General features: G+C 38.5%; 1 protein-coding gene across 1 annotated transcript in view; it reads left to right on the top strand.

The window, feature by feature from the left end:
- smchd1 (structural maintenance of chromosomes flexible hinge domain containing 1) overlaps window positions 1-22,832 on the top strand; it is a 131,405-nt gene that overhangs the window by 94,052 nt on the left and 14,521 nt on the right. Inside the window, exons 33-39 of the mRNA XM_052022954.1 lie at window positions 749-852; window positions 2,507-2,568; window positions 5,218-5,302; window positions 5,631-5,762; window positions 8,438-8,590; window positions 14,423-14,555; window positions 15,755-15,874. Of these exons, the coding sequence (XP_051878914.1) occupies window positions 749-852; window positions 2,507-2,568; window positions 5,218-5,302; window positions 5,631-5,762; window positions 8,438-8,590; window positions 14,423-14,555; window positions 15,755-15,874 (789 nt within the window). The remainder of the gene's footprint in view (window positions 1-748; window positions 853-2,506; window positions 2,569-5,217; window positions 5,303-5,630; window positions 5,763-8,437; window positions 8,591-14,422; window positions 14,556-15,754; window positions 15,875-22,832) is intronic.

Below are 22,832 nucleotides of genomic sequence, written 5' to 3'. Positions count from 1 at the left end.
TTTTCCTCTCCTCCCCTCCCTCCTTGCTGCCTGCCTCCATAACTTTGACCCTGGTGGATGTGTTCCCCTGCATCTGCCTATCACCATCTCTTACCTGCACCTACCCATCACCACATTGTGCCCGCCCCACCTTCCCTCTTTTGTCCACCTATCACTGCTCTGTTTTACCCCTCTATATATTGGGTTTCCCCTCTTCCTATTTTCAGTCCTGAAGAAGGGTCCTGACACGAAACGTTGACTGTCTGCTTTTCTCCACGGATACTGCCTGGCCTGCTGAGTTCCTCCAGCATCTTGCTTTTTCATCTAGATTCCAACATCTGCAGTCCTTTATTTCTCTAGTATTGGTTTAATATGCAGTTGCAATGAGAGTTTTATACTCAAGTTGAGGGCTTAATGTCTTGCTAAACCTAGACCTACACTCTTTGTGAATAAAGCTGAAGTAGTTTCTTTAATATAAACTTTGGGAGGCGGGGGGGAATAACTTGTAGTTTTAACTGTCCATGAACAGAGTTTCACTTGAAAATGCAAGCAGTGTTTTTGTATTGAATGAAACTGGATTAATTAAACAAAAGGAAATAGAACTCACTGTATTTTACAAGTTCTAATGTAACCAAGCAAATGGTAATTGATACATTTCCTTAATCAGAAAAAGTTCTTGCAGATCATTACTGCTTTAAAGTTAGGTTCAGATTGAAGAAAATGACACAGTAAACAATGAGCCTTTTAATATTTTTGTGTATTTTTTTAGATTTTGTGGTTAGTGTCATTTCTGAAGATGGTAATACAATGAGGAATATTAAGCCAGCAGATATTACGATGAGAATCTGGAGGGGACAGCGACCAATATCAAACGTAAGTTTAAACAAAAATCATTATTATTAAGCAACACCATTTTTGACCTGTCATCCTAATCCTGCAATTGGACACTACCTTCCTTCTGAGATAATAGAGCCTTTGAAAGAGCTTGAACATGTGTCCCAGAGTTACCCAAAACTTGTTAACTGGCAAGCCATACCACAACTTATAAGAGATTGTATTTTAAATAAGTTACGCCAAAACTTCCTGGGACTCATGTTAGCATATGCCAAAACACAAGCACCAGCATAAAGTCAGTGAAATACAGCCAAGACGATTGTGGCCAGACTTAAAAATATTTAGCTGTTTCTTCTTTTAATTGGCACTGGTGGTACCTTTGTGAGTTACTCAAGGATATTAAAGGATAGCCAATAAATGTTGGCCCTGCATTTCAAAACTCTTGATTTATAAGAGACCCTTGTTGGATTTGACATTAATACCTTAAAGACTACTATAACATGTTGTTAAATAAATTTCAAGAATTGATGTTACTGCAGTGGAGCAACTTAATATTAACCAAATTTTTTTAACAGCTCTAGTCTTTTCATGTAATAAACATCCATACTGACATACTAAATTATTTGTTTATACCTAACGCAATTCCAGCCTTCCATTTGCAAGAGCATGCAATATAGATATGCTCATAGTTATCATTGGTTTCACTTTCACAATAATTATTCCTGGTTCATCTGCAAGTGAGATAGTGATAGTGCCAAAGCACTCAAACTTGGGAGTCTCCAATTAGTGCATAAAACTTCATTTTAACTGGTGATTGCACCTGCATATGTCATGGATGCATTTCATTCCTGATTTAACTTTTAAATATGATTTTTAAGTTTTTCATTTTTTTCTTATTTGTATTTTGTACATCATTAGTAAGCGTGCTGTCATGGGGATGTTTTAAGTTTGGCACTACAGATTAGCTATCCAAATATGTTGTTTTCACCCTTTACATCCAGCTTCTAAAACGACTGACTTCTACCTCTCCATAGAATCACAGTCAAAATCTAATCATCTTATTTGGGATGCGAAGGTCTTAACAAAGCTTCTCTAACTAAATGTATTTAGGATTGTTTAGAATTGAGGAGGGGTTTAAAGTTTACAATGTAATTAGTGTTATTGTCATTTAATTTGAAGTGAACTATTTGTATGGGCTATTGCTCTCAGAGGTGCTTGGTATCAGACAGAGGAAACAATTATGCTACAGAAAAGATGCATCACTGCCTCAAACACAAGCTTGGAGAATGGAGTCGGGTATTGTTGCAGCTTCAGGAACAGAAAGCAATCTAGCATGCCCCAAAATTTCTACTTTTACCCAAAACCAAATGGATGATATTGAATGTGGAAATAGTATGGCTAACTTGGGGTGTACAAATTGAGAAGAGTTTACAGGCCTTTGTAGTATTTCTTCAAATAGAGAACTGATATCTTAATGGCTGTTTTGGAAAGATGAATGAACTTAAATGAATCACTTTTTGCCATCTCCAACCGTTTTTATGATTTCTGTTCAAATTATGTGGAGGTCCTTTTATGAATTAAAGTTTAAGAAAGGGGCTTGTTTCTCAAGTTTTCTTTATATAATGTAAATGTTATTACTATGTTCATCACTATCTGGTCTTGAACTTCAATCGTCTTTGTGCTTTTTCTTTAGCCCACCGTTCTAAACTGCAACAAAGGACGGGAGAATGACAAAGAGGGTTGCTTTTATTTCAGGTATTCGCACTATAGTGCTTTTAAGTCGTGTTTTTTTATTGGAAACAACTATTTGTATTTAGCAGTGTTTTTGTGGAAAATCATCTCTCGATACATGAGCATTTGTCAGCTTCATTGATACACAGTCCAAATTGTTCTAGCTTAAATGTTTCTGAAGTTCATTTGTATCTTGCTGGAAATGTGTTGGTTTATTATTGTCACTTGTACCAAGGTACAGTGAAAAGCTTGTCTTACAAACCGATCGTACAGGTCAACTCATTACACAGTGCAGTTACATTGAGTCAGTACAGAGTGCATTGATGTAGTACAGGTAAAAACAATAACAGTACAGAGTAAAGTGTCACAGCTACAGAGAAAGTGTAGTGCAATAACGTGTGAGGTCACAACAAGGTAGATCGTGTTAACAAATGCTGTTAAACTTTCATTTCATATATTTATTTGCTGTCCGTTTTTGTTTATCCACAATACCATCTCATGGCTTAGCACTATTCTCACTTTAATATTACCACCAAGCAAAGTTCAATGAGATGTGCAGAGAAGTAGGCAAGTGTGGCATCAGGCATGCCTAAGAATAAGAAGCCAGGGTAGGACAACATGTATGCTACACAGAGGTAATCTACTGCATACTGCTAAGCAATTCTACAACCATCAGATCAAAAGCTCTTTGATGGCTGTGCCTGTACTTGATGGGATTCAGACAGATGAGGGGGGGAATATCATTGAAACCTACCAAATACTGGATAGAGTGCACATGGAGAGGATGTTTCCATTGGTATGAGAGTCTAGGATCAGAGGGCACAGATTCAGAGTAAAAGGATGTCCCTTTAGAACTGAGATGAGGAATCTCTTCAGCCAGAGAGGGGTGAAGGAATTCATTGCACAGAAGGCTGTGATGGCCAAGTCATTGGGCGTATTTAAGGCAGATACTGATAGGTTCTTGATTGCTAAGGGGGTTAAGAGTTACAGAAAGAAGGCGGGCGAATGGGGTTGACAAAAAAAATCAGCCATGATTGAATGGCGGAGCAGACTCAATGAGCTGAATGGCCTAATTCTGCTTCTATATTGTATGGGCTCTGAACTGCTTTCTTAAATTGTCATCTGGCCAAGGCTTTTCCACAGCACATCCCAAATCTATGATTAGAAAAAGGGCAGCAGATAGATGGGAACACTACAATCTGCAGGTTTCCCTCCAAGTTGCATCCCATTCTAAATTGGAAATATTTCATTGATGATTCTTTATTACTTGGTCAAAATCTTGTAACTCACTGCCTTTCACAAAATGGACAAGTTTAAGAGAATATCCCAACACCATGTTCTGTAGGATGAATAGTAAATCTGCTCTTGATATACTGAGAGAGAAAGAACCAACAAAAAGTTCCTAAAATCTTAAAGTATATGGTTTCTTACTATTAATTTTAACTCAAGACTAATCAAGACTAATTCATCTGACATTGCTATTTCACATCTCTACGTGCCTCTAGAATTCTGCATCAATTTAAATTATTGGGCAAGAAAGAGTATCCTGGGGTAGCAAGGTTAACTAACGGAATCAAGTTCTTTGGGGAAGGGACAGTGGGGAGGGCAGCTGTGATCCCAAAACATCTGAATCTAGTTATTTAAAAAAATCACCATTGGTTTAGTCAACTCATTTTACACTTTAAAAAATATAAATTGGTTCTTTATGTGCTGCGTGATGAATTTGCTTTGATCCAATTTTTTGATTTTCTTAAAAACAAAAAATGCTGGAAATATTCAGCAGGTCAGACTGCATCTTTGGGGGGGGAGAAAAACATGGCTAATGTTTCTAGTCAAAGACCCTTCATCAGAATTGAGAAGGAGACAAAAGAAGCTTGTAGGGAGAGGGCAGCATGTCTCTGACCTTGGTAAAACCGAGGTGACCATATTCAAGGGATGTGGGCCTCACAAGCTGAGCTAGCATTTGATTAATTGCACATCCCTAATTGCCCTTGAAGGTGGTAGTAGCTGCTGCCTTGAACTGCTGCAGTCCTCAAAGTATAGGTGTACCCACAAGGCTCTTGGGGAGGGAGTTCCAGGATTTTGACCGAGTGACAATAAAGGAACGGTGATATATTTCCAAGTCAAGATGGTGTGTAGCTTGGAAGGCAACTTCCATGTGGTTTTATTTCTCGTGTTTTTGCTGCCCTTGTCCTTCTAGCAGGTGGAGGTCTCAGGTTTGGAAGATGCTGTCTTGGGTATCTTGGTGAGTTGCTGCAGTGCATCCTGTAGATGGTACAAACTGCTGCTACTGTGTGTCAATGATGAGTGAATGTCTATCAAGCAAGCTGCTATGTCCTGTATGGTATCAAGCTTCTTGAGTGTTGTTGAAACTGCACTCATCCAGGCAACTGTAAACACAATTATCTGGTGAATGTGAACAATTAGAGAGTTAGTACATATACAAAAGAATGTAGAAGTTGCAAAATGCAGTGCAGGAAGCCATGTCAGGCTGGGCATGCCCGCCACTTCCAGAGGAAAAACGGGGATTTAAAAAAAACACACAATCACGATTTTCTTATTTTTTTTTCTTGATGTGCTCCCAGGATATTCACCACTGAAAACTAATTTTGATATTTATACTGTCACTAAATTGGAAATGGTGTTATTTTGTAACATATACTTGTATTTCAGGGATAAAGTACTTCCAGAGCGGACAGGAGTTCATTCCATTCAATTTGCTCTTTCACAGGACAAACATGTGCTCTATGGTGATCAGGTATGATGCTGTTTGTGCTGAAATCCTTTTAAAGATCTTGTAACTATTATTAAGCTTCTGTGCCACTGCCCTAATTTTACTGCCTCCCTCCCCATCCCACCCCCCATCATACTATTTTTTTAAAAAAACAGGTACCTTTATCATCAATTTCCACACCATTCAATGATTTACTTACCTTCTGTATAGCTTAACTACCTTTGGGGCATTTCTAGCTTGTGGTGATGGAACTCCTTCATTTGTAATTACCTTGTAAATGTCTTTATTGATTTACTGCATTTGCACTTTCTGTGTATTTATTGTCTGTCTTTTTCCTGTATTTTCATTCGAGATTACTTTGAATGTGGTACCTGGTGAACCTGTGAAATTAATGCCGGAAGAGCTGCCAGCTACTCCTACTGTCTCAAATGTCCGTAATGTCACCCATCGCACATTGGTTAAAAATATGTGCCTGAAGATCATGGTAACAAGATTTTTGTTATAATGTTGAATGTAAATGTTAATTCTTAATTATCTTTTTTTAATTATAATGATCATGAATACTGGCATCCTTTCAAAACATTGCTCAGTTTCTATAATGTTTGTCAATAGATTATTTGTGGAGCGTGTCATTATCGAGCCCAATTCTGCTTTTCCCCCCCAGTGCTTACAAATGAGTTTACCTGTGGGGGTTACTAAACCAGTCAGGAAGATAATTTTTTATATTACATTCTGTATGGGTAACTTCAAAATGCAGTTGGTGGACTTGGCTATTAATGAGAATCTTCTATCGATAAAGGGAAAGAAAGCAAAAGGATTCTTATGAAAGGAAGCAGAAGGGGGGATTGAAATATTAAAAACAAGATAGATTGGGGAAAAATAGCAATTTGTTTAGACTCTGACCTGAAAGGTGAAAGTGGAACCAAGTGAGCCCTCACCAATGGAACTAGCACAGGATGGCGTTGTGGCAGGTCATGATCAACCATGAAAAGACTAGAATTATTGAGACGCAGAAGAGTAGAGCGTACATTGACTATTTATGATTGATTTCAGTGCTCTAGTTGGGTTGGATGTTGTATTCAAATGTGTTGTAGGAGGGATGACAGGAATTTGCGGTTCATTTTATTCAAGGATATTGGGCAGCTGAGGCAAGTTGCTGATGAGGTAGCTGGGGATGTTTCAAAAAAGTTTTGAGGAAGATTTCGGAAGAAGAAAGGATGTGAAGATACTATTCACTGCATCAGCTAGCTTGAGCTCTGAATTAATTTGGGTGACTGGCAAGAGTATAGTTAACAAGTGAGAAACAAGCTGATTTGTAGAAAGTTCAGAGGATTGGAATAGAAGAGAAGAGACAGATGCAAGGGAACAAAAAATCTTTTAGGCATGCAAACAGTAAATGGGTAACGAGAAGCCAGGACCAAAATGGCAATCCACTTATGGAGGCAGTGGACATGGCTGAGCTACCAAATGAGTTTTTTTTATTGGTTGTGACCAGCAGCAGCATCTTCCTTGGTAGTGATATTAGCTGGGCTAAAAATTGAAGGAGATGCTAGAATGACCCACTACACTTAGTGGATAAATCCCCATTGTTCCAGTAGGTTATTGAAGAAAGTAAAGGTAAAAATTAGACTGGTATTAGCAATGATCTTCCAAATATCTATATATAGGGAAGGTGCCTAATTACTGGAGAATTGTAAATTTGAACCCTTGTCCAAGGAAGCATACAAGGATAAATCCAGCAACTGCAGGGTAGTCAGTTTATCCCTGATAGTGGGGAAATCTGGAATGATCAAGGATATATTAGCAGTCACACAGCCCAATGAGGATTGATTAGTGAAAGGTAGTGTGGACAATTAATCATTGTTAACCAACTTGATTGAGTTTTTTGAGGTTAACAGCATCATTGAGGGGAATGCACTTGATGCATGTGTGGACTTTAAGAAAGCATTTGACACATCATCAAGATCAAAGCCCATGGAATAAAAAGGGCAATAGCAGCAGGCATAGAAAATCAGCAATATGACAGGAAACAGTAGTGAGGAAGGTGTACAATGGTGTTTCTCCCAGGTTGGAACTAACTACTACTAAATAGGTGAGTAAATTGGACACACTTTCCAAATTTGCAAGTGACACCAATCTTGAAAGTACAATGAATTGCAAGGAAGATAGTTATGCAATTCAAGGATATAGGCTGATGGAATGGGTGGACCTGGGGCACACAAAATTTAGTGTAGAAAAATGCTTTTTTTTTCATTTTAGTAGGTGAAATGGGGACAGAAACTGGTCTGAAGTATATGCTCAATTAAAAATTGCAAGGCATTTGGTGAAATCTGTTAAAATAGTTTAAAGGCAAGTGCAAAGTTCAAGCACGAGAAGGCTTTGAAGCATACTGAAGCATTGGTTCAGCTACTACGGAAGTATTGCATCCCCATTTGTGCACGATACTTAAATGTATGAAGGCCTAAGAGGGTACAGAAGAAATTCACTAGAAATGAATCCAGGGAAGGGCAAATTTAGTTACATAGATAGCCTGGAGATATTGGGAGGTTCTCCTTGGAACATGAAGTTGAAAGAGGATATGATAGAAGTATTTAAAATGGCAAAAGAACTGAGTGGTGAGGATCTGGAAAATACTGCATGATATGCAGGTGGGGCGAGATTATTTCCTTGCCCAAATTAGGCTGGATAATTGGCTACAAAACTGGCAATTTAAATTCTAAGGATCATTAAGGGATCAGAGTGGAGGAGTGCAGATATTTTTTTTTAGTAAGGTTATGGGGCTGGTGGAACTTTGAGATAGGAAGAGGAAACTTTTGAGTAATTGCTTAACTGGAGATCAAGGCAGATAAAGCCAATAAGGATATAAACAGCAAAGGTTTAGATGACTCTGTTTATGGGAATAGAGTTAGGAAGGCTAGCTGCATGCTGGAATTTTGTTCTCCCTTCTGAGCTATCCTTAGTGTGATCTTTATTTTTACTGACTATTTTACTAGCCCTGCTGGGATCTGAGTAATTCTTTCTAGTCAGTTCACCTTTTAAACAAAACTCTGCATCTTTCTTTGCTGTCATTTATAAGTATGTACACCAAATTTACTTGTATTAAAGACATTTGGGCAAAATAATACACACAAGGTGACTTTGTTTGTTCTTTACAAACAGGATGAATACAATAATGCAGCTGGAGAGGATATTTGTGGCATGTTGGTGGTTACAATTAGAAGTACAACTGAAGATGATAGTGAGATTCCTCAGTTTCAGGGAAAATTCAGCTCTCTGGAGTATGAACTCAACCATGGATCATCTGTCATTTCAGTAAGTTAAATCTAGTTTAATTCATACAGAGGAAGGCTGATTAAAAACTGTTTTGCCTCAACAATTTTACCAATGTGACTTCACGACACTACCTGAAACACAAGGTTCATATACCTGGAGTTTAGATCTGTTCCATTGAATATATAGTTTTGTTCTGCAGTGTTAAAATGAAAGTTCAACTTCAGGCAAATAAGGCTGGTTATGTGAAATTTTTGAATCTGAGGTGGAGCCTGAGGCCTACATGTTCTTCAAGCTTTGTTGAAACAGTGCAAGTAGCCAAAACAGATCAGAGTGGAATAAGGGATAAACATCAGCAACTGGAAGCTTGTCACAATCATGGACTGTACAAAGGTGTTCTGTAGAACAGTTGCCCATCTGTTTTTGCTTTCTCTTTTGTCCATATTGTGAGTACCAAATGCAGTCCACTGAATTAAAGTGCAAGTGAATTGCTGCTTCATCTGAAAGGACTGTTTGGGTCTCTGAATGGTGGAAAGCAAAGTAAAAGGATAGGTAATTCTCCTATGGTTGTATGGGAGGTCCTGTGAGGAGAAGAGCAAGTGGTGATGGAGATGGAAGGGAGTTGCAAGGGGAATAGTCTGAGAGAAGTGAGGAAGTTGAATGAAGATTCAACTGATCATCCACCAGTCTGGAGGAGTAGTGGTAAGTAAGATGAGAAGAACCCACATAGGTCCAAGCTATGCCTCTCTCTTTGAGGGAAGCATGAAATGGTCTTTGTTTCAGTGCGAACCAGGCCCCTCCATCACCTTTGGCTGTACATTGATGACTATTGGTATTGCTTCCTGCTCTCAAACAAAACTTAAATTTCATTTCCTTCGTCAATTTTTACTGTTCTCTTATTTTCTTGCAGTCCATCTCCGACTCATTTGTCATCTCAGAAGATGGATTACCAATCAGTATCTAATATAGTTCCATAGACTACTTTCACTTTGATTGTTTGATTGGACAACCTCCTCTCCTGCTTATGAGGACTCTTATTTCCATTCTCCCAGCTTCTCTGGCTCTTTCGTATTTCATATTTCTTCATGACATAGGAGGCAGATGTAGGGCCCATCACTGAGTCTATGGTGGATGTCAGAGCATTCTCATCAAATTCCTCTTTCTCCTCCCCTCTTCCCCCCCCCCCCCCCCCCCCCCCACTTATTTCCCTGTAACCCACCCTTTCTCTTGCCCATTAATTCCTCCTGATTCTCCTACCAGAGTAGCTAATTAATTCACCAGCACATCTTTGGGATGTGGGAGGAAACTGGATCACCAGGAAGAAACCCATATACAGTGACATGCAAAAGTTTGGGCACCGCTGGTCAAAATTTCTGTTACTGTGAATAGTTAATTGAGTAGAAGATGAACTGATCTCCAAAGTCATAAAGTTAAAGTTGAAACGTTCTTTTCAACATTTTAAGCAAGATTAGTGTATTATTTTCGTTTTGTACAATTTTAGAGTGGGGGGGATAAAAGGAAAGGAGCACTATGCAAAAGTTTGGGCACCCCAAGAGATTTGAGCTCTCATAACTTTTACCAATGTCTCAGACCTTCATTAGCTTGTTAGGGCTATGGCTTGTTCAGTCATCATTAGGAAAGGCCAGGTGATGCAAATTTCAAAGCATTATAAATACCCTGACTCCTCAAACCTTTTCCCAACAATCAGCAGCCATGGGCTCCTCTAAGCAGCTGCCTAGCACTCTGAAAATTAAAATAAATGATGCCTACAAAGCAGGAGAAGGCTATAAGAAGATAGCAAAGTGTTTTCAGGTAGCCATTTCCTCAGTTCATAATGTAATTAAGAAATGGCATCCTGTCCTCTTCTGGAAAAATATTGGAAAGACATTTTTAACATTATTTCAAACATATTGAAGATTGATTTACAATCTCACCCTATCACTGCAATTTTTGGATTACCAAGGATAGAGTCTGGCCATTTATCTGCTTCCGCTAACCGTATGACTGCTTTTGTTACATTAATGGCCAAACGATCCATTTTGCTTAAATGGAAGGATCCAATACCCCCTACTACTTTTCAATGGTTTTCTCAAACAATATCATGTTTAAACTTGGAAAAAATTAGGAGTGGTACTGTCAATTGTTCGCTTAAATTTGAAGGTATTTGGAGTCCATTTATTCAATATTTTCACATGATGTAGATCCCCTTTCAATAACTTTCCAACTTGGAGGAACAGACTTGATGACATAATATTGCTCTGTTTCTACTGAAATTTTAGCCCAGTTTTTTTTGTTATTTGTGTTTTTTTAAATTATTTTTTTGTTTAGTTTATAATTATAATTTTTCTTATTGATTTGGGTTTTTTAATTTATATAATCTTTTTCTTTCCTTTCTTTTATATTATATTCATTTACTAAGAGATTGTTGGATCTACAGATTTTTTTATTTTATTGTACTTTGATTATCTATGCTATGATTGTTATCCTGATCTCTTTGTATTACATGTATAAATATTGATGCTATCTATCAATCTGTATTAATTTGAAAACTAATAAAAAGATTGGAAAAAAAAAGAAAGAAACGGCAGTTAATAGGAACAGTGGAGGTCAAGTTGAGGTCTGGAAGACCAAGAGAACTGCTCGTAGAACACCTGCACAAATATGACCTTCATGGAAGAGTCATCAGAAGAAAACCTTTCCTGCGTCCTCACCACAAAACTCAGTGTCAGAAGTTTGCAAAGGAACATCTAAACAAGCCTGATGCATTTTGAAAACAAGTCCTGTGGACTGATGAAGTTAAAATAGAACTTTTTGGCCGCAATAAGCAAAGCTATGCTTGGAGAAAAAAGGGTGCAGAATTTCATGAAAAGAACACCTGGAAGCAATTCTGGAAGCAAACATCCCACCATCTGTAGTAAAAGCTGAAGATGAAGAGAATGGCTTGTACAACAGGATAACAATCCTAAACACACCTCAAAATCCACAATGGACTACCTCAAGAGGCACAAGCTGAAGGTTTTGTCATGGCCCTCACAGTCCCCCAACTTAAACATCATCAAAAATCTGCAAGACAGCCCAAGAATCTCACAGAACTAGAAGCCTTTTGCAAGGAAGAATGGGTGAAGATCCCCCAAACAAGAATTGAAAGACTCTTAGCTGGCTACAGAAAGTGTTTACAAGCTGTGATACTTGCCAAAGAAGGTGCTACTAAGTACTGACCATGCAGGGTGCCCAAACTTTTGCTTCGGGCCCTTTTTCCTTTTGTTATTTTGAAACCATAAAAGATAGAAATAAAGTAATCTTAACACATTTCTTTAATATTTTATCTTTAACTTTATGCCTTTTGGAAATCAGGTCATCTTTAACTTAGCTATTCACAGTAACAGAAATTTTGCATGCCACTGTAATCATTAGGCAAATGTGCAAGCTCCACACAAACAGCACTGGAGGTCAAGTCAAGTTTATTGTCATATGCACAAGTACAGTAAAGTACAGGTACAATGAAAAACTTGCAGCAGCATAGCAGGCACATAAATTCTCACGACAACTCGCAGAACATAAAATGGATAAATTATACAAGACAGTGAAGAAACCAGACTTGCTCTAATGTCTTGTTTTGCACAATCAGAGACATGTCCATGTTAGTGCAAGAGATGGTCCGTAATGTTCCTTTGAGTTCAAGAACCTAATTGCAGGAAAGTAGCTGTTCCTGAACCTAGTGACGTGGGACTTCATGCTTCTGTACTTCCTGTCTGACAAAGCAGCGAGAAAAGGGCATGACCCGATTGTGGGGATTCTTGCTGATTGATGCCACCTTCTCGGGAGCACTTCGTGTAATGCTTTCAGTAGTGGGGAGGACTGTGCCCATGAGGGACTGGGCTGTATCTACTACTCTCTGCTGCACTCCTGTGTTGGAATTGCCGTACCAGGCCATGATGCAACCAATCAGGATAATTTCAACAGTGCATCTGTAGAAGGTTGTTGGAGTATTTGGTGACATGCCAAATCTCCTTAAGCTTCTGAGGTATACAAGTTTACTGATGACACAAATAGTTGAGGGCATGTTATAATGAGGATATTTGGTCTGCAAAAGGATACAGGTAGGTTGAGTAGACAAAATGGAGCTTAATGTGGGTAGTGTGAGTTTGATGCACTTCAGTGAGATGAATCAAAAGGCAGACTATTATCTAAATGGAGAGAGGTTGCAAATGAGTGGAGTGTAGAGGGATCTAGGTGTTCTTGTGCATGAATCTCAAAGTTGGCAAGTACTTAGGAAGACAAATCACCTAATAGCCTTTATTGGAAGGGGATTGGAGTTTGGAAATGGGCAAGTATTGTTACAATTGTACACAATATTGGTGAGGTTACACACAGTACAGTTTTGGTCCCCTTCAAGGATATACTGGCATTGGGCTATTCAAAAGTGATCACTCGGCCAATTACTGGGATGAGTGGGTTTTACTATTAGGAGTGGCAAAAGAAGTGGGATCTGTACTCTTTGGAGTATAGAAGAATGAGGATGATCTTGCAACATAAGATCCTAAGGGGTCATGACAGAATAGATGTTGAGTAAGTGGGACAGTTTCACTTGAGAAGATATAGTTACAAGGTAGGGGGAGAATCATTTAAAGCTGAGGTGCGGGGGAATTTCCCCTCATATAGAGAATGGTGAATCTCTGGAGTTCTCTCCCCTGAAGATTTTTGAAGGCTAGGTCATTGGGGTTATTTAAAGAGGAAATTTTTGAAAGATCAGGGAGTTGAAGTCTATGGGAAAATGGTCCAAACATGACCTCGACAAATCAGCCATAATCACATTAAATGGTGGGCCAGGCTTGAGGTGTCAGGTGGCTTAGGCCTGCTACTTGTGTAATTTGTATATGATAAAAATTCTGCATTCTATTTAGTTTATATGTAGTGAATTTAAGTTATTTTATCTGTGTTCCATCATGGAGTGTAGAAGGCTGAGGGGGTGACCTTATAGAGGAATATAAACTCATGAGGGGCGTAGATGGCTGGATGGTCAGTCTTTTTCACAGGGTAGGGAAGTCTAAAACTAGTGGGCACAGATTTAAGGTGAGAGGTGAAAAATTTAAAGGGGCTGTGAGGGCAAACTTTTTCAGTGTGGTGGGTATGTGGAACGAGCTGCCAGAGGAAGTGATAGAGGCAGATAGAATTACAGCATTCAGAAGGCATTTAAATAGATGCATGGATAGGAAAGGTTCAGAGGGATATGGGCCAAACGTAGGCAAATGGAACTACCTCAGGTAGGTAACTACTGTAGGTTGAGCTGAAGGGCTTGTTTCCGTGCTGTATGACTCAATGTAGATGTGATGTTAAAGCAGAAGATATACATTGGGTTATGTTGCAAGAAGTGAATATCACCACTGGCTGCCAAGATTCAGCAAACCCTGAGACTGCCACCAAAATATTCAGTTCTGGTATTATTCTGTTCAGTTGTTTGTATTGCTTTTATTATGACACTTTTCAATTTCAAGTTGGGCAAATAGGCAGAATTCTTGTTTGAGAACTTAAGGGACAAAGAGCCTTGTAAAGAGGGCAACTTTTAAGTGAGCCTGGAAGAGCCACATGAAACATTTTGTTGTTAAATCCAGCGTCAGTTTTGAGTTTGTGCAGACTAAATGTTTTGCATGTAATAGTTAACATAAGAAATGGAATTAGCACTTTTATCTTTGAAGTGAATCTCAGCTTGTGTTAAATTAAATCTTTTTTAAAATTTTGTTTGTAGCTGAAGGTTATTGCGCTTTCTTAAAAAAAAGTATATTGTGCTGGTATAAAATTTTTGACCACACTATTATGATTTTGTTAACATAAATTACTTGACACTCTTTGAAACTTGTGCTTTTGTTGTAACAGAATCTGATGCTAGCCGAAAACAGTCCTGGCAGAGATAGCACTGAATACTTGCTGGTTTTTGAATCAACAATTACAAAACCGAGCAAGATGAATCCTTTACCTCCTTACATATTACCTTTTATGTTTTACAATGGTAAGCAAATCAATGATCTACCTGTTTTTTGCTTGCATTATGCATGTATAGAATGTATTACATGTAATTCATGTTAAGAGTACTTGCATATTTGTGAATTACAAAAAGATGAGCAGAAGAAGGAATTTGCTCTATTTGGAAAATAAGTAACACAGAAGGTTAAGTCCATCAGAGCCGTATTGCCTGACTACATTTGAAGTTGACTGAGGAATTTAATTAAATAACAAATTATACCATGCTACATGATTTCTAGTCTTAGATTGCAGAAAAGTTCAAGGCTCAATCCCTCTCTTCTGCTAAATCAGCAGAATCTGTAGAATAGATTTGGCCATAAAGGAAGTGACAAAGCATTATGGCGAGGATGTCCACATTATGGCCTGTGCGGAATTGGCCTCTATGATCTCTGGGCCATTGCAGAGGGTGAAGCATATGGATTAGGGTTAGGATTATGGGAGACATGGGCATGGAGTTTGAAGAAAAGATCAAAATAGATGCTGAAGAGGGTGGGGTTCAGATGGTTCAGGGAAAAATCAAAGGCAGGTTGTCCAGGAAAGACGGGGTCAGATAATCCAGAGGGGAGATGGGCTTTGGGGTGATGAGAGGGAGGCTAGGCACTTTGGGGGAAGGGAGTGAGGGGTATCAGACAGAATTCATTAGGAAGAAGGGGTATGAGGCAGCAAGTTCAGTGGGGAAAGATTTAAGCAGAGGATTCAGTGTGTGTGGAGAGAGGTAGTCAGGTGGAGGATTCGGTGGGGGGGGGGGGTCATGCGGAAGATTCAAAAGGAGGGGAAAGGGCGGGTGATTCCATGGGATGGAGAGGATGTCATACACGGTTTGGTAGTTACAAAGTTGGTGATGAACTAGCTCATCTTTGTAGACTGTGTTTGCAGCTCCCTTCAACATCTGTAATTTTATTTTATAACTTTCTAAGATTTAAGTAGGGTAAACAAACAATTATGTATGTATTGGCATGAATGAGAGAGTGGCTAACTAACAAAGGTCTGAATAAGTAGCTCAATTATTGTTCAGTTTGGCCAAAAATTGATTTACTTTGGCGAATCCATCTTTGTTTTTGCACCGCCTGATTCAAAGTGATTTACAGAAGCAGTAATTTAAAAAGGTTGATGCATAATTGAGAAAACTTTTTGCTCAAAAGTGAAGATAGGAATGGCTGATGTAGATGATCCTTTTGTTCACAGATTTTAAGAAACAGCAGCAGATGACATCATTAACCAAAGAGAAGGACCAACTCACCCAATCCATTGTTGCATACCGGAGTTTGTTTGATACCACGAACCAATTAATTAGTGAAATGAAGTGTAAGTCATGTTAAGAGTACTTGCATATTTGTGAACTACAAAATGTGCAGAGGAAGGACTTTCTTTATTTGGAAAATAAGTATCACTGAAGATTAATTTGTACTTTAGAGTTCTATGGTAACTTGAGGTCTCTTCTAAACAGCAAATGATCCAGTAACTAAAATTAAGAACACTGACTAAAACGAAGGTTTTTTTGTTTTAAATGTGAACTGATTATAGTACTACAAATGTGAAATATGCTTCCCCCCCCCCCCCCCCCACTTGAGTAGCGTGGAGCCTTTTTCCAAGAATGACAATCCTGAAGATTCCCCAAAATGGATATAATCTAAAAGCAAAAAACAATATACATGTTAGAAATCTGAGATTAAAAACAGAGTACTTGAAATATTCAGCAGGTCAAGCAGCAACTGTTGAGAGAGAAACAGTTAATATTTTAGGTCAATGATCTTTCATGAGAACTTGGAAATGTTAGAAAACACTGTTTGAAGTTGCAGAGAAGGGGAAAGGGTGGAGGATAAAAGAGAATGTCTGTGATAGGATGAAAGTCACAGCAAATAGAATGACACAGATGGTGTTAGTTCCAATTGAGAAAGGACTATGAAAGCTTGTTAGTTATAGCTCGTGTGGAGGAGCTGTAAATAAAGGTAGATGAATGAGGACAGAAAAAGAATTCAGGAATTGTGGAATACGAGATAACGATAGTTGCTGAAAATCTGAAATATCCAGGAGGGTGCCCACGTTTGTGGAAACTGAAAAACTGAGTCAATATTACAGTATGATTTACTTTTCATCAGGGCTGGCCATTTCTGACACAACTGGGAAGGCATGAACTTCTAACCTACTGTATTGCACTCAGTGCTCATGATGCGGTGGCCTCTACATTGAAGAAACTAAATACAGTTTGGGTGCATTCAGTGCTCATGATGTGGTGGCCTCAACATTGAAGAAACCAAATGCAGTTTGGGTGACCAGTTTGCAGAACACCTTTGTTCAATCCACCTGTGTAACCTTGAGCTTCCAGTTGCCTAGCATGCAATCCATCCCACTCGCATAGTTCTGTCTTTGTACTTTTGCTCTGTTCCAAAAAAACCCTAAAGCATTAAGGAATAGCATCTCATCTTCTGACAAGCTACTTCATAGTTCTTTGGCTGGAAAACTGAATTCATCAGTTTCAGGTAGTCAGCCATTCCAATTTACTAAAATTGATGGAAAGTCATTAGCCTGTAATGTTGAGTCAGTTTTTCTCTCCATAGATACTGCCTGACCTACTTAATATATCCAGCATTTTCAGTGTTTATTTAACATTAATCTGTTGTCCACACATCAATTTTATGAAGGCCATAATTAGTATGAATCATGCAGTTCTTAATGGATAAGCTGGGCTAATTTTTCCAAATGTACTCCATTGGAATGCAGAACCCTTCAGTAGTTAATATGCAAACTATTCCAATTGTGTACCTACAGCATTTTTTGGTTCAGATATATTTTTGTAGTTTACTTTTAAAATTTCTTATAAACTGTTTCTAAATGAAATTAAGTTTTCAGCCCTGCCCTAGTGCACAGGTCTGTAATAAAAATCTTCCCAATTTTTTGTTACTGAGTAATACATGAAAACAATATTACAACAGATAATGAACACAGGCCTTGAAATCAATATGAAAAACACTGATGCTGGAGGAACTCAGCAGGTCAGGCAGCATTCTTCAGCATCAGTGTTTTTCATCTAGATTCCAGCATCTGCGGTCCTTTGTTCCCCTTGAAATCAGTAAAATGGATCCATAAGAGTTCAGTATAATCCCTTTTCAGGCAAACCATTTTGATGTATTTATTCCTGGGAAAACTCTTAAAGTATTCTCAGATGATTAGAGACAACTTTGAAATTAAGTCTGTCTTGTATTAGCTGTGAATAAGATCATTACAATTATCATTGTGTGATTGTTGAAATTCTTTTCACTGTTGTCCAAAAGTATCCTATAACTTGAGCAGTGTAGTTACTTCTGGACCAATCTCTTACTTAGTTCTCATTAGTATTAGTTCAGAAATTGATTCCATTTTCACTGGAGAAGTATCCAACTGCTTTCAACCCTCTGTTTATTATTGTTACTGATGGAATTTAAAATGAAAACCACATTTTTGTAAGTAAATATTAGGGGTTTCCATTCATTTGGTACAGAAGCAATCTTGGATCAAATGACCTGTCTGCAAGCTCATTCTATTAAGTTGCTAATATTGTGAACAATCCACCTTCATTAGGCTCAATGAGAAACATTGACAGAAAACAAATTAATCCAAACTTACCACATACAATCAACTATTTTAGAACAATTTTCCCCAAAGTTATAGCTGTCTGAAATCAAATTTAAACTAGATTCAAGAACAAAAAATGCTTAAATCTTAGGTCAGTAAGCATCTATTAGCTGAGTGGAGAATTTAGCATTTTCTGTCTTATGCATCAACGAATAACCGACTGGTTTAAAAAAGAATAAGGTTGAAAATTCTATGGTATTGGTGAGATAAACCTTTTTGGATTGGGTACAAACATCAAATTTGGTTTCAAAATGATGATCAAACTGAAGTTTTCAGTTACTAAAAATGCTATTTGGACGATTGCAGAATATCTCTGAATAAAGTGAATGTAGAGGGAAATTGGTGCATAAAGTAAATAGTCAATGCAATATTGCTTGCTTTTTGTGCTTCAGGTGGAACTGAAATTTCTAATAGAACTATGGCTAGGTTGTCATATGTTCATTGTGGGTTTCAAGATCTAACTGAGTTTACTCTGAGGTACCAGCACTACGTTCTTTGACAACTGCCTTCATTTATTAAATTTTAGATGCGTTTTCATTTTCAAATATTTTAATTTTGTACCTGGTCCAGGTTTTCCATCTCTTGCACTTTGACTGAAATCTTATACCTTACATATTTTCATTGCTTCTATCCTGCTCATGACTGTGGTACATGCTGCCAGGCAAAATTTCATGCATGTGCTCCCTCTATTTTTATGCATTCATCTCCTTCCTTTTATTTTTTGAATTAATTTGTAATTATGGCACACGAAACACAAGTAAATTAACACTTTTTTTGATGTGTTAATTGCATATGGTAGCGCAACAAATAAAACAATTCAGACTGAGATTTTGTATCATCGGTGAGCTGTCTGCCACAGTCAGCTGTTCTCACACATTGTGCGGATCCCAAGTGAGAACTTCTATCCTAAAGCCTCAGCAGCAAGTGCCTACTGATGTCACTGTTATTATGTGGGAGAGAGTCTCACAAGTAAAACTAATATAAAGAAAATTGACAATTAACAAACAGCAAAATCATACCACCTGTCAAAAACACCAGGTTTCTGAATTTCTCAGGCATTTAGAAATGTTTTTAAAAAGTTAAAGCTGTCGAGTAACTTAATTCAGTTAATCAAGTTGTAGTCATGCCTTTAATAATATTAGTATGTTTGGTTCAATAGAAAATACATTGTCATAATAATACTGTAGTTTAAATCAGTTTCAAATTACTCCATGTGTTTACCCGTAACTTTGTAACGTACTCGTGCATTAACCCTCAGATTTCTGAGTTCTTCAGTTCTACTACTTGCACAATACTCACTTCCTTCATTCCACTGAAGACCATGTGGCCCATTACAAATAGTTTGGTTACACTTGGTACTAACTTGCATAATAAGAGTATTTCCAAGATAGACACAAGGGAAAGTAGTGAAGAGGCAGAAAGGCATAGCCAGGATTGGTCCAGGTTTCACTACCCCTCCCATGATTTGCTGTATAGCTTTTGGTGACAGTTTACCTGACTCTCAGGAGGAGACGCATCTCCATCATTCCCTGGTGCTGGTTCTCACTCACTGACTTCTCACTTTTGCCTTCCCCATGCTCAGCCCAGCTCATCCCACGATGCCCCCTTTTCTCTCTTAGTATGGTCAGAGCCAAACATTTCTCCTGCTATTGCTGGACATGGGTATAGCAGCTCAAGGAAGCACATGGCTGGCCATGACATTACCCAATCTTTTTCCTGATATAGCACATGATCAGCAATGTGTTGATTTGCTGTGTTGATGCCAATTAATTGACAGCCGTGAAGAATTTGTGAAACCATAAATATTAAATTTAGAAAGATACAGACACTTAAATAATTAAGTAAACACACATGGTATACACTTTTTTAATCATACAATTAATACTATAAAGTGTGATTAACGTGTCTTTAATTACTAGCAGTCCTAGTTGGAATATTTAACTCATTTCTTGATGCTAAAGGGAACTCTGGGCCTGAAATCACACATCTGTCTGTCAGCTATTCTGTTTGTCAATTTGTTTCATATTTCCAACATCTGCAATACCTTGGTTGTGGTTTTAAATTTAATTCATCCTGACTCCTGATGACACACAAGATGTAATTCAGACCTCTGCCTTCGGTTACCAAGTGTCCTGAATGTTCTTTCATCTCAATTGCCCTATACATTTCCACTCCAAGACAAAATACATCAAATTCATATTTTTGCACCCTCTGGATTATGAGAAAAATGTTACTTTTCGTACAAGTTGCAATTAATTTTTAGATATTAATGTCTAAATTTGAAATTTGATTGGTGTACGAAATGGCACAGGTGGCTTTAAGTATAATTCCCATAGCTGTGAACTTGCAATCAATATTTTGTCAAATCTGTTTATAGTAGGGTGATCTCAAGGGCATAGTGGTTCACTGGTTGATTTTTGAACCTGATGTGTCTTCACAAGCAGCACTTCCTGTGATACAAGATTGCAAATCTTTGAATGTATTGATGACCTACAGATTACTTGTTTGAAGTTGTACAAGTATTGAGATTGCATATGAGCAAGGATCTACATTCGTATCAATCCTATATTCACAATGATCTGCCCTAAACTCTCATTAGGCAATCTTGCCATCAAGACTGATCTTCTGGCCAATGAGATATTTACAAATTTTAAGGGGAAATAGCAATATTAGCCCAATGCCCTGGTCAGCCACAGATTTTTATTATGTATTTATGTTTGGGCCTATGAGCTACTGGCAAGACCAGCATTTATTGCCAATCCTAAATTGTCCTTGAAGGTAGTGAAGAACTACCTTGAACTGCAGCATAGTATTCCCACAGTGCTATTGAGTAGGGAATTCCAGGATTTACATCCAACAATGATGAAGGACCGGTGATATATTTCCAAATCAGGATGTTGTGTGAGTTGAAGGGAAACCTACAAAGTGCAATGTTCCAGTACATCTGCTGCCCTTGTCCTTGATGATAACATTCACTGGTTTAGGAGGTGCTGTTAGAGAAGCCTGGGTGAATGAGTGCAGTGCATTTTGTACACGATGCACTCAGCGGTCACTGCACTGATGGTGGAGGGAATGATTGTCTTGAATTGCTGATGGGGTGCCAGTCAGGATGGCTATTCCCAGTCAAATACAGGAATGCTGGAAGAATTCAGCCAGTCAAGCAATATCTGGAAAAACCAGTTAACGTTTCAGATCAAAGACCCCTTGTCAGTTCTGGGCATAAGGAGAAACCACTCCAATAGCTGGAGTCGTACTTCACTCAAAGAAAGATGGTTGTGGTTTTGGAGGTCAGTCATCCCAGTCTCAGGAGATCACTGCAAGAGCTCTTCAGGGCAGTGTCTGAAGCCCAACCATTTTCCCTAATTTCAGCAGCGGCTTTTGTAATATGGTTGATGTTGGGAATATTTGCTGCAACTTGGCAAATGTATATACAGCAAGGTCTGGACAACATTCTGATATGGGCTGATAAGTGGCAATTAGCAAAATGCCAGACAGTGACCATTTCCAGGAAGAACAAATTTAATAACTTGGCCTTGGTGGTGGTAAGGTCATTGAATATAGAGTGACCCATCATCAACATCCTGGGGCTCACCGTTGACCAGAAAATCAGCTGGGTTGGTTACATAAGTATTGTGGCTATAAGAGTTGGTCAGAGGCTGGGCATCCTGTGGGGGTGTAACTTATCCTCTCACTGCAGGCTCTTCCCACCGTCAACATGATCAAATCAGGAGCTTGATAGCATACCTATCACTTGTCTGGATGAACGCAGCTGCTACAACTTTTTCAGGAAGCTCAGCACCAACAGGTTAAAGTAACCCACTTGACTGGCACCCCATCCACCATCCTAAATATTCATTCCCTCCGCCAGTGTGTGCTGTCTGCAGCAGTGCAGTTACTTGCCTTGATTACTCTGACTGAACTTCCCAAACTTATGACACCCACCACAAAAAAGGGCGGGGGCTTAATGTGTATGGAAATTCCACTGCCTGCATGTTCCCCTCCATTACAAATAGGAAATATATTGCTGCTGCTTCATCGTTTCTGGGTCTAAATCCTGGAACTCCTATCCCAACTGCACTGTGGGAGAAGAGAAAGATTGCAGATGCTGGAAATCTGAACTACCTGGAAATACCCAGCAAATCAGGCAGCATCTGTGGTGAGAAACAGAATTAAGGTTTTTAGCCAGTGGCAGTATAGGAGCATAGTTGGAGTGCTTTCACCAGAACGATTCAGAGTTTCAAGACTGTACACCATCACATCCTTGAGGGCACTAAGGATTAGTAATAACAGAAAATAGAAACGTAGCCCTACATGCCTGCTCTGCCATTCAAAATGATCATGGCTAATCATCTATCTGAGTACCATACTCTTCCTCTGTGTATCTGTCGGTCACTTTTGTGTCTAGAGGCTTATCTATCTCAAAAATATTCAGTGACTTGGCCTCTACAGCCCTTTATGGTAGAGAATTCACAGGTTCACCACCCTCTGAATGAATTTCACATTTAAGTCTCTAGCCTAGTAACCTGAGACTATGCCCCCTTTTTATTTTCTGGACACCCCAGTCAGGGGAAACATCTTCCTGACAACCAGCTTGTCTCACTCTGTAAGAATTTAAGTTTCAGTTAGATTTCATATTCTTCTAAACTCTAGT

This window comes from Pristis pectinata, chromosome 9 (genome assembly GCF_009764475.1).
Source record: "Pristis pectinata isolate sPriPec2 chromosome 9, sPriPec2.1.pri, whole genome shotgun sequence".
NCBI classification, from domain to species: domain Eukaryota; kingdom Metazoa; phylum Chordata; class Chondrichthyes; order Rhinopristiformes; family Pristidae; genus Pristis; species Pristis pectinata.
The sequence above is the reverse complement of the archived record's forward strand: the minus strand, read 5'-3'. Positions and strand labels throughout refer to the sequence as shown.